Genomic DNA, 13,198 nt, shown 5'->3' on the forward strand with positions numbered 1-13,198 from the left:
TCTCTCTGTCACCCAGGCTGGAGTGCAATGGCACGATCTTGGCTCACAGCAACCTCCGTCTCCTGGGTTCAAGCAATTCTCCTGCCTCAGCCTCCCAAGTAGCTGGGATTACAGGCACCCACCACCACACCTGGCTAATTGTATTTTTAGTAGAGACGGGGTTTCACCATGTTGGCCAGGCTGGTCTCTAACTCCTGGTCTCAGGTGATCCACCCGCCTCGGCCTCCCAAAGTGAAGGGATTACAGGCATGAGCCACCGCTCCCGGCCATGTATCATATACATCCTTTATATCAGTAATATGTAAGAGTGGGTTTTTTTGAGAACCTGTTGTTAAACATTTACTAGCATACCACTGCTGATTCCCCTTATAATCAATCTGGCCTGGTCTTCGGGACTCACATGAATAACAGAATATGCTGGTAGTGATATTCTGAGACATTTGAGGTTAGGTCACAAGAAGAATTGCAGCTTCCATCTGAGTCTCTTAGAAAACGTGGCACTCTCTTGTGGCACTCTCTTAGAACCTAAGTGTTATGCTCTGAGGAGCCCAAGCCAGGTGACAAGTACCAATTGAGTTCCCAGTTGACCACCATCTGAACACAACTGCAGGAGACACTCTGATCAAGAACGCCTCAGCCAAGCCCCCTAAAAACCCATAAAACTATGAGAGATAATGATATGTGGTTTTAAGCCTCTAGGTTTTGGGGGTGACCTGCTACACAGCAATAGATAACTGAAACACCATTTTATTCTGGGGAGGAGACAGTGAAGGGGTAGCTAATTGGGCCCATTGCATCAAGATCCCAGGAATCCAAGGTTGGGGTATTGCAGTCCTGGTTTGTTCCATGCCTTTAGTGCAAAAACACACATGCAGGCATGTTGGGGGTGGGGGACTTAATGAAAAGGGAAATGGTTATGAATAATATATGTCCACATTTGCATATAAATCTGAATCACCTAACACTTTTCTTTACATGCATCAAATAAAATACCACCTAATGAAATACTAACTGTACCTATTTCACTCACTACGAGTCAACCATATTTGGGCTTCCTAAAATGGCATGCATCTCCTCCCATAGTTTTCCTCCTTTCTAGATCAAGCCAAATAACTGTATTTGTGGCTAGAGTCACTAAAGTTCCCTGCAGCCTGTTGATGAAGTCGTATCCTCATCATACCTTATTTCACTGTTTCATTCCCATTTTACAGTTGCCAAGGAGAGTCAGTGGAGATTTCTGGGGCCTGAAGAGAGTTTATATCTGGGGAGGATCTATGTTTCATATACCCCCGCCCCAATCTTCTCTACCTGCTCTATGTGAATACATTTTTATCAGAGTGTTTCAAGGGAGGAGGAAGATCCAGAGCACCACCCTATGCCAAAGAAAGCATGAATACAGAATGTGTAACTTCATGATGGCTAAACCTTGGATCCCTGCTTGTCTGAGTCCATACAGGCTGCAATAACAAAACACCTTAGACTGGGTAATGTATAAGTAATAGACATTTATTTCTTATAGTTCTAGAGGCTGGGAGAAATCCAAGATCAAGGAGCCGGTAGAACTGGTGTCTGATGAGAGCCTGTTCCTCATAAATGGCACCTTCTCACTGCATATTCACATGGCAAAAGGGACAAACATGTGCCCGCAAGCTGTTTTATAAAGGCACTCATACATTCATGAGAGCAGAATGCTCATGATCCAATCACCTCCCTAGTCTCCTACCTCTTAGTACTACTTCATTGGGGATTAAATTTCAACATATACATTTTGGAGGGGCACAAACATTCACACTACAGCAGTGCTTATATAATCCCTGTTGCAAAATCATAGCTAGAAAAAGTACTCAGGTATTTTGCACCACTTAGGGAAATACTGTTTATTTACAGAGAATCATAACTAGATAGACCAAGTTTTGTGATTCATTTAAGGCCATTTGAAACTGACCAATAGGTAAAGCAGAGAAAAGTTGTCAACAGAAACATCAAGTTGTCTCCAACTTGAGTTTAGCTGGAGATACAAAATAAGAATTCTACCAGGTGCGGTGGCTCACGCCTGTAATCCCAACGTTTTAAGAGGTTGAGGCGGGTGGATCACCTGAGTTCAGGAGTTCAAGACCAGCCTGGCCAACATAATGAAACCCCATCTCTACTAAAAATACAAAAAATTAGCTGGGCGTGGTGGCGGGCACCTGTAATCCCAGCTACTCAGGAGGCTGAGGCAGGAGAATCGCCTAAACCTAGGAGGCAGAGGTTGCAGTGAGCCGAGATTGTGCCACTGTACTCCAGCCTGGGCAACAAGAGCAAAACTCCATCTCAAAAAAAAAAGAATTATATTATAAGCATTTCTAGGTAAAGAGATTTTACAGACTATTTTTGGACATCAGTAGAAGGCACTACCTACATACAAATTGTAAATATTCTAAATATTATCAGCTTCAGCCACTTAGTACAATTTTCCAAAGACAAAGTGCTGTTGCTGCTGATATGATAAACCATTCTTTACACAGGGATTTTCTATTCTTTCATCTCGGTTACATCTCATTACCAAGAACCACTCATAGCTCAATAGGAACGAAAGTCCACTTTTCTGGGTCCATGTTTCACTCTTTTATCCTGCTAATGTCCTCAAGAAGCTAGGAATTATCCGTTCTAAATTAGTTTAAAATTGTAATTCACACTTCAAATGCCTCACACCGACTGACTGTTAAATCCACACAATCAAAGTTACCTAACTGTATTTGTCATTTGCTTTAAGTGCTTTTGGAGTTTTCGACAAAATATGAACTAAGAACTCCTAATTCCCCAGCTACTCGGAGTTTGGTTATTTGGAGTTACTATAGTGCTCAAAAGTAATGCTGTTTTCATTTCAATAAAAAATCTCTACCATTAAAATTTTTCACTAACTGACTGGGACGCTCTGTATTTTGAACACAAATTTGAAAAGGCTAAATCACAGCAAGAAAAACAGAACACCCACATCCTTGAATTCTAGAGACAGTCTGAGAAAAAAACAGACTTTTTCCTTCCTACACGATCTGTCCTATCCAATCCTTCTTTCCATAATCCTTTTTCCTATTACTTTTATCTACTTGACTTATCTTGCCAAATCTTCTCTGTATCAGGCACCAATAATTAGCTTCACAATGAGCACCTAGAACTTGGATGATGTTTATAGTTCAAAAATTAAAATGATTTTTTCAGGAAGCAAAGGTGTGAAGACTAAAAGGAAGAAAGTTTGGTACAAAGAGTAGGGAAAGAAGAATGCTAACCAAGGATTGCTTAAGGATGTCTAGGCTGTCTGACACCCTGAGTTTGGGGCAATGACTGATAGCTGATGACTTACTAGTGAACCCCTGAGTGGGCTCAAATTCTACTTAGTCTTGCATGCTGGCACCATGTCCCAAGCAGTATACACAGGACTAGAATAGGACTGGCCTGGGATTTGGGTCCTGGCTCTACAGATTAGAAAAATGATTTAACCTCTTTAGATTCCAATGTCCTTACCTCTAAGATAGAGATTATGGCAGACACTGGCTAACTATTTTCCAAATTGGTTCCTTTTCATGGGCACATCTATTTGATGACATTTTTCAGCTTCCCTCCAGTTACATGTGACCATGTGACTGAGCCAATGAAATATGAGCAGAAGTGATGAGTGTCACAACCAGACCAGATCCATAAAAAACTCCACCCTTGGCCCTCCAAGCTCTTCTCCTTGTTGACAGATAAACTGGAGATGTCCTCCTGGGCAACCTTGGAAACCACATATTGAAGATGGTCTCTGAATCACCCCTGGCCACCTGACTGGGAACACCAAATAGGATTGCTACATGAGTGAAAAATAAACAATTTCTGGGCTGAGTCACTGAGACTTGTTTATCTGTTCCAGCTGCTGGAGCTACCTTCACCAATACAGGGGTAATCATAGTACCTTTTACTGGGAGGATTAAGTGAGATAATGCTTACTCAACTGCCACGTACACAGTAAGCACTCACCATCAATTGTCACCTCTTACTGTAGCAAGGAAGAGTTTACAGACCTGAACCCAGAAAGAAATGGATGCACTCAGGATTTAGAACCTAGAGTAGAGTTTTCACATATTTCTATTAGTTGGGCAAAATGGCTTTGAAAAGTCATCTTTTCAAAATATTTCAATATGCAAATCATATGCTCACCAATATGCTAAGCAATATGCTAAAGATTTACTAGTGATTTGCTGACCAAAATCAAATCATTCACATATTTTGAAAAGGTGAACTGGTTCAAGACCAGTTCAAAACTAACATATGCTCCCCCAAGAAAGGCTATGCACTCTTTCACAAAATAAGAGAGTTAAATACTCCACAGGTACTTTCATCTTGGCCACCAACAAACTCCAAGCTCAATGAGAAATCATATTGTGTGCATAAAATTGGTAAACCAGATTTCAGACTGGTGCACTGAGTCTCAAATCCTTGGTTACAGTGGCTCACTTATGCTTCACTGAGGCCTGAGTAAACGTTCCCTTTTGTCAGGAAGGAGTTTAGCAGTGATCTTGGGAATTCATTCTGGTCTGTGCTTTGAATGCTAATGGAAAACGTTAGTATTTTCCCCTGGGCAGTACTCCAAGGTGCAGTATGGCTGGTAATCTCTGTGCAGGGTAGAATGAGTCAGCGGCCTCTGAGTCACTTTGCCAGGATGCATCCCAGGCTTCACACAGCAGAGCGGCTGGTCATGAGGAGGTCTGAGGCCCAGAGCACAGCAGAACAGCCCAGAAAGGAAGAGAGAAAACGGCCCTGAACAATTCCCTCAGACGCCAGTTCTGAAGAAAAGAGATAAAATGCCAACAGCTGAAAGTCCTCACCGTTCCTCATTTAAAGGAAATTGATATGAAATAAAAATGTGGGAGCAACAGATGAAATATGCTTACCAGGCAGCAGGTTCATACAGGCAATCTTAAAATTTTAAGTTTTATTCTTTTAAGTTGTCTGAAAAATGACTACTTTCACAGTAGTATACATTAGGGGTTGAATTTTGTCCCACAAAAACTTTTATGTTGAAGTCCTAACTCTCAGCACCTCAAAATGTGACCTTATTTGGAAATAGGGTTGTTGTAGACATAGTAAACTAAGATGAGGCCAGGCGCCATGGCTCATGCCTGTAATCCCAGCACTTTGAGAGGCTGAGGCGAGTTGATCGTTTGAGCCCAGGAGTTTGAGACCAGCCTTCGGCAACACGGCAAACCCCATCTTTACAAAAAATGCAAAAATTAGCCAGGTGTGGTGTGCACACCTGTAGTTCCAGCTACTCAGGAGGATGAGGTGAGAGGATCCCTTGAGCCCGGGAGGTGGAAGCTGCAGTGAGCCTTGACTATGCCACCGCACTACAGCCTGGGCAACAGGGCAAGACCCTGTCTCAAAAAAATAAATAAATAAACTAAGATAAGATTACTAGATGGGTCCTAATCTATTATGTATCCTTATGAAAAGGGGAAATTTGAACACAGAGACATGCATAGAGGGAAGGTGATGTGGAGATGAAGGCAGAGATCCAGGTGATGCTTCTGTGCACCAAGAACACTACAGATTACCAGCAAACCATCAGAAGCTAGGGGACAGGCATGGAGCAGATTCTCTCCCACAGCTCTTGGAAGGAACTTATCCTACCAACACCTTGATCTTGGACTTCTAGCCTCTAGAGCTGTGAGACAATAAATTTCTATTGTTTAAGACGTCTAGTTTGTGGTTCTTTGTTATGCCAGCTCTAGCACACTGATACAGCACATACACAAGAATAAATCATACTGCAATTGATCATAATAAAAAGTGATCAAGTCAGTGCATGGCTATTGTCCTTCCTGAGTAAAGACGCTAATAATGACTAACAGTCTTTTGGGAGATGCTTAAAGAAGATGTAATAACATTTGGTGTCAGCAAGGGAACAATTAATGTACTGCCGTGAGCAACCTTGCTTCAGTGGCGCTTCATTAGAATGAAAAGATGTTTCTTCCCCTTAACGTTTTAATATACTGCTTTACCAGGGAGTAAACTAGGCCCAAGAAGTATAATCATTACCAGTTCTGCTGGCAAGGGAATAAAGGCAACGTTTGCTCTTTGATATCCATAAGTTCTCTTCTGATGATCAAATCAACAAGCAACAAAAAGGCCACAAAGGATCAGGTGTAACAGTAATCAACAAAGGGGATTCCAATATGTCATGTGCATTCCCCCACAAGATGCATGCTACTTTCACACTTGGAATGGCTTGGAGGCTGAGCGAAATGAGACTGCAGTTATCTTTTCCCACAGTCCCCTTATTAAGAAGAGCTGCGCCTCTGGCCATGCCTCTGATAAGGCCATTTCTACACACCGCCCCTCAAAATCTCATCCATTCTGACTTCCTGTACTGAGCAAAGCATTGAAACTCTATTATTGTAATTAATTGATTTTTATGTATTTCATTCAGTAACTTATATAACAATGAATATTTGTGAGATAACTACAATAAAAATGAGAGACAAGGGGTTTAGAAGCTTTCTTCTTATCAGAGTGCCAGATAACCTATAACTATTGAAGGCAGTGGTTTCTACCTCCCAAACTCAATGGTTCCCTCTGAAGAGCATGCTGTGTAAGTTACAGGGAGATAAATCTTTCTAATTTTCTGAATACTTCTACCCAAGAAAATTAACTGGGTCATCAGCCATATAAAGGCCATGACTTACACAACGGTAGAATTACAGCATTGCAAAGAACCATTGAAAATGCAAGGAATCTTCATTCCCATATCCCCGACATGCTGCAGAACCTATAGTTGATTTCTGCCAGTGACAATAGCTAACGACTTTGCAAAGCCTCCCACTCCGTTTTTGGAGAGCGGGATAAGCATACTTTCTATAAATATGTGGGCCATTTTTCATCCGTTTGATGTTATCCTTCAACCATAGTTGTTTGGAAGAAACTAGTTGGGAGAGGAAAAAGTAGGCTGCTTTGGATGCTTAGCTAAGTGGCTTTGCTTTCCTAGCTGATTTATTTAAATCCAAAAGGAAATATAAATCAGATAGCAAAGGGGCGAACTGCAAACACCCATAAGTATTAACTAAATATTTGCATTTACTAAGCATCTACTATGTGCCATCACTGTTACAGAAAATTGAAGAGAGAGAAGTCAGATACCATCAGTACCCTCAATTAATTTAAAATACTATCTGACCATGATTAGAAATATTAAACAAATTCAAAAGCAACGGAAGATCTAATGTAAAGAGTGAAGTCCTAAGTTGGTCACTTAGACTACATTTAGCAAGAGTTCAGAGGGTGGTAATAAAAAATAGTGAATCTGTAAGAGTTATCATGACGCACCTTGGTTGACCATGCTTTGGAGGATGAGCAAGATTCGGAAAGTCATAGGAACTAAGAAGGTTTCTTTGAGAATACACCTAGATTCAAAGAGCAATTATATAACTGTTCCAAAATCCACAAAATAAGATTGTGAGGATTCTGTCAATATTTTTTAAAGTGAGGTGAATGGGAATGAGAAAGGAATGCTGAAATATAATCAAATATGAGTAGGGATTGGGAAAATACCACTGCATCACAGGACAATCTACAGAGAAAATTAAACTCTGACATTAACTTGGGAATTTTTCCAGCAGCCAGATTGGATAACTGATTTGCATTTTTTCTTTCAAGGAAGATACAGGATGTTACTAAGGAGGTTTTTTTTTTTTTCCATTTCTCAGTCATCTTTAATATCCCCATTATGCAAAAGTGAAAAGTTCTCATTCAGCCTATGAGTTTAAACTGTGTACCCTTCTTTATTATACACAAATGTCCTTCTCCTTTCCTCCAAGATCATATAACACTTCCAGAGATGTGCTTAACCACCTGATTAATTACTGGACCTCTGTAAATTACTTTCAAGATTAAGATGATTATTTTATCACTTATTCTGCTTGATAGACATTTACAGTTTAATACATCTGACAAAGCCATTTGCATACCCCTATAATATAAATTGAGGTACATTAAAGCTACAGTAAGTCTGTAATATGAATAGCCTTAAAATAATTTGCTAATTACAGACAGTTCCCTAAGCAATTACAAGACATTCTATGTTAATTTAGGAAGGAATTCCAAACAAGGCATTTAAAACCTAATAAGATGCCATTAAATGAAGGAAGACAGAGGAGAGGGGAACAGAGAAAGAAAACCCTAAGGCTTGAACTAGTAGAAATGATTCTTAGAGCTACTGACCCTTGCAAGATCCATGTTTTCCTTGGGTTCTTAGGCACAAAGCAGAGTTCTAATTGATGGTGATTATATAGTTGCTACCTCACAAATTGAATATATTTGTTGAATTGATTCACATCAATAACAAGTCATATGGAGCACTTATCAATCTGAAAGTCCATAGAAACAGTTGAGTCAATTTATCAAGTGCATACAATGAGAACATGCTCTGTAAACTGTGAGGTGCCACCAAACTTCACAGTTTGCCTCCTAGTTTTCATACAGATTTATAAGCTGAATTATAATGCGTATGAACTGGAAATAAATTTGACAAAAAGATCACGAAAAGAAAGCACCTGGCTTGCTCTTGGGTTTTCTGAGGATGTAGACACCAATATGAGTGCCTGCTATTCCAGAGAAATATACACATTGATATAGTCAACATCACCATGAGAAAAGGAAGAATAGGTCGGGTGCGGTGGCTCACGCCAGTAATCCCAACACTTTGGGAGGCCAAGGCAGGCGGATCATTTGAGGTCAGGAGTTCAAGACCAGCCTCACCAACATGGTGAAACCCTGTCTCTACTAAAATACAAAAATTAGCCAGGAGTGGTGGCGGGCGCCTTTAATCCCAGCTACTCAGGAGGCTGAGGCAGGAGAATCACTTGAACCCAGGAGGTGGAGGTTGCAGTGAGCTGAGATGGTGCCGCTGCACTCCAGCCTGGGTGACAGAGCAAGACTCCATCTCAAAGAAAAAAAAAAAAAAGAATAGCAACACACAATTCTAAAAACCAAAACACAAATTCCTATAGAGCATATTTTATCTCCATAAACTCGACCTGAGAGCTAAGTGCCCAACCAAATGTAGATAACCTGGTAAAGACAATACAACAGTAAAGAAATACACAGACTTCTACAAATGCACAAATGTGCCTCTGTAAAATATAGTTCCCATTAGTTAGGTTAATTAAGATTAACATATAAGTCATTGAAAACTCCCAAAGTAGACAAAAGATAACTCACCAAGGAAACACACAAAGACAAAAATAGCATTCGCTCTGAGCCATTCAGTTAACAGTTTGGAAGGAGGTTCCTTGTTAAGTAATACTTGAGTTGTCACCATTGATTATCAAAATGGCATGCATTCAAATAGTTTTGAAGATCAAAAGACAACTTGCTTTTTTTCTTTTTTCTTTTTTTTTTTAAGAAAAGTTCTATGAACAATACAGGGTGGTACACAGAAAATATGGAAGTGAACCTAATCACACATATCATAATTGCTATTAAACAGGTTAAATATACACCCACATCTGAGTGTTTGTTTTAGGCTTTGTTTTGCTGAGATGAATGAAAAGAGCATTCATCTTGAGAATCCAGGTTTGGCATTTTTCATTGACTTAGCATAGTGTTTTCACCCAAATAATAACCTGCCACTATATTCCAAGTCAAATGTATCACAAAGAAGCAAAGGACTACCATGGACTTATCCAATGGAGAGAGTTACATTCCAGTTGCTCAGACTGCAATTGTGGGAAATCAATCAATGCTAAAAAAGCATTCCAACCCTTACCTCAAGGTTCATGCTTACAGTACTAATGGCCACTTTTATTTCTCCATCTGACAGCTCCTTTAGATCTTTCAACATCGTCTGTTCAATACTTAAACCTGTGGATGACAGGGAAAAAAAACACTATGTTATACTTGAGGGATTTTTTTTTTGTAATATCAAGCGATGTTTTTAAGAATTTACTCTGTAAATTTCATTCTTTGCCCCTCAAATGTCACTTTTATCCACAATAAACATACACACACACACTAAGGCAATAATCACATCACGTCTGCATCAGTTAGGATCCCAATAGGAAAAATGCACCTCTTTTGCTGCAAAAGAAGATGTGTTAATGGCAGGACGCTTACAGAGATGTGGGCTGGGTGAGAAAGTGAATAAAAGATGATGAGGCATCCAGAGACTAGCAAAGGGACCCAGAAAGAAAACAGAGATCTGTAACTTGAGAAGACTGGCTGCAGAAACTTCCACCTAAGCAGGAAGAAGGCAAGGAAGATCCACTACAGTCTCATTCTTCTCCTTGCCTCCATCCCTACCTGTTCCTAACTCTTCCCATTGGTCAAACCCAACCAGAAGCCAGTGTTGTGGGAGCCCATAAGATTAAATACTTAGGGGTCCACCTCTGGAGCCCCAGAGCAGACAAAGGCAGGGAATGAAAGGGTGAAGGTGGACAAATGAAGAAAAATTAACATCACCATGCAAACTAGTTAAGTAATACCAAAAAAAGCCAAAACTGGTTTTCAGGCTGCATTTAGGTAAGCCCCCATGTTTTCTAGTATAATTTCATTCAAAATGCACTTTACAAACGTGACTCATAAGACTATCTTAATTAAGTTGCTTACCCTCGTAATAGGCTCTGACAATAAGAGTTATGAAATTCCCTAATTAATGGGAGTAATAATCCAGAATGGCTAAATTATCCAGAACTGCATAGTTGTAGTCAGTTGACCAATGGAACTCAATGAAATCTATCACAGTAAAGCAGCAAAGGATCTGGCTCGACATTTAATTCTCACGCTACATTATTACGTCTGATTAGGCCTACTCTCTTGGGAGGAAGATCTATAATAAAGCCTGGTAAAGCACTGCATCCTTCCCAGACGTATGTTAAGGCTTCAGAGACCACTGCTTGCGCTACCCACTTACAACGCTCTGTCAATCACATGGGGAAACAGACAGGCACTAAATATTTTTCTTTGACTCAAAGATTGAAAAGCCACAATCTTTCACAATGCAGCATAAAATGATTTATCGAAGACATTGTGACATTAAAAGTTTGGTGTCATTGTGAAAATGAATGACAAAACGCATTCCCTTGTGCAGCATACACACACAGACACGCACATCTATGCATAGGTAACAGAAGGTGCAATGGACACTGCAAAGGCCCCACCCCGTTTCCTCAAACTTTCCCATCCCAGTGCACCCAGCATGATGCTCCACCACCACCAGCACCTGCCTCTCTTTTCCTGAGGGCTTTCCTTGGCCACCAGAGCCTACACTGGAGAATTAAGGCCCCCTGGGTCTGAGTAGCCCACACTCTTCCAGTGGTCTGCTGGTAAATGTTTAACGGCCAGTAACAAATCCTGATTTGTAGTGTTTGTCAATTTCAGGGATCTAAATACTCCTACCATGGCTGATCTCAAGCTACCAATCATCACTCAACTCACAAAATTCCTGAACATTTAACCATCAGCTCCTGGAGCCCAGATGAGCACACCACTGCATCCTTCAGGTGGGACAGAGTTTACACTCTTTCTCATGGTCTCTGGTGGGATTAAGCTCTGGTTTCCCATGGAGCCAACTTGCTTGCTGAAGCATTCCATTCCCCTATCAGTGTTGACTGGAACCACCTCCCACATAAACCACTTTGCCTCGGGCTCTGCCCCCTCCTGCCCCTGGGGATGGGGTTCCTGAACTAAGAGAGAAAGTTATGTAATTTAGTGTTTACATCTTAAAGACATATAGGCCGGGTTTAGGCCTTGCCTGGCCACCTGCCGGCTATGTGTGTTTGATGTTAGGAAAGCAATGACGGCTTTCTGCACTTCAGTGTCCTCCCTCACCTACAGATTGGGACGTCAAAGCACTGACTCTTGGGGTTGTCATGAGGAGGATTCAGCAAGAACGTCCTTGCCAAGCTATGCCATCAAAACCTGTATACAGTAGGTATCTAGTGAATTATAGCCTTTTGTTATTGTAAAACAGTTGATCCAGGAAATTCACTGTCCTGACAAAGCCTAGACTCTGACAACAGTTTCTTCAACATAGCCATCTTCTCACTCATCTCCTCAAACTAACTGATTTATGAAATCCCATTGTGCTTGATATTGCTCCTTCCATCTTTTCAAAATAGAATCCTATCAGCATAAGGATTGCATGTAATAATGCACCTGAGATGTGCACTAGAGACATGAATTAACCACACATCCAGACACAAAGGCCTCGGAGGAGAGGCCACAGTACAAGCTGTCTGTTTGCAGGGGAGTCAACATTATGTGCCTGAACACCTTCCACCAGCACAAGCAATAGGAAGAAGGTGAAACACATTCAAATGTACCTTCTCAGCTGGGCACGGTGGCTCACACCTGTAATCCCAGCACTTTGGGAGGCTGATGCAGGTGGATGACTTGAGGCCAGGAGTTCGAGACCAGCCTGGCCAACATGGTCAAGCCCTGCCTCTACTAAAAATGCCAAAAATTAGCTGACTGTGGTGGTGCATGACTGTAATCCCAGCTACTTGGGGACAGGCATGAGAATCACTTGAACCCAGGAGGTGGAGGTTGCAGTGAGCTGAGATCATGCTACTGCACTCCAGCCTGGGGGATAGAGTGAGACTCTGTATAAAAAACAAACAAAGAAACAAATGTACCTTCTCAGGTCTGATGACACTCCATGCCACAAACCATCCCTACTCGGGAGGGACAAGAGAGCTGGGGACAGAGTCACTCACCCTGAGCACTGAACTGGGTCTCCTGTAGGACGTTGATGATGTCCTCTCTTGGAGGCAAGTTAGGAAATTTTTCTTCCAGGATAGAAAGAATTTCCTCCTGCTTCTCTGAGATCTTCTCTGATTCCATGGTCATCCACTTGAAAAGAATGCTACCTGAAAGGTATGAATAAAAATGCTCTTAAAGCTTTCCAGCCACGCCAGAACAGGGGCCAAGAAAATCAGTGTTTCCTGGCCTCTCAATGTAAGCTTTCCATTTCTGTCTCTCACCTGGACCAGAGTCCTCCACACGTAACATTCAAGAGCCAATTTTTAGAAAACAATTGAACCATCATCCAGCTTCATTATTCTCCAAGTACTGCTCTCTACAACTTAACTGACCCTAGCATACTCTATGGTACAGAATTCACAGATAAAGGAAAAAAATGTGTAGATTCCCCCAACCCCACATAAACACACAAAAAGATATGCATTGG

At 41.2% G+C, this 13,198-nt stretch overlaps 1 protein-coding gene across 9 annotated transcripts in view; it reads right to left on the reverse strand.

Moving 5' to 3' along the window:
* Positions 1-13,198, reverse strand: part of PRUNE2 (prune homolog 2 with BCH domain) — a 292,041-nt gene that overhangs the window by 200,895 nt on the left and 77,948 nt on the right. For all 9 annotated transcript variants that reach the window (XM_055351078.2, XM_019033860.4, XM_063696471.1 and 6 more), the window contains exons 5-6: positions 12,726-12,878; positions 9,779-9,873 (exon numbers count right to left, since the gene is read on the reverse strand). In XM_055351078.2, coding sequence (XP_055207053.2) covers positions 9,779-9,873; positions 12,726-12,878 — 248 coding nt within the window. The remainder of the gene's footprint in view (positions 1-9,778; positions 9,874-12,725; positions 12,879-13,198) is intronic.

Source organism: Gorilla gorilla, chromosome 13 (assembly GCF_029281585.2).
Source record: "Gorilla gorilla gorilla isolate KB3781 chromosome 13, NHGRI_mGorGor1-v2.1_pri, whole genome shotgun sequence".
Lineage (NCBI taxonomy): Eukaryota > Metazoa > Chordata > Mammalia > Primates > Hominidae > Gorilla > Gorilla gorilla.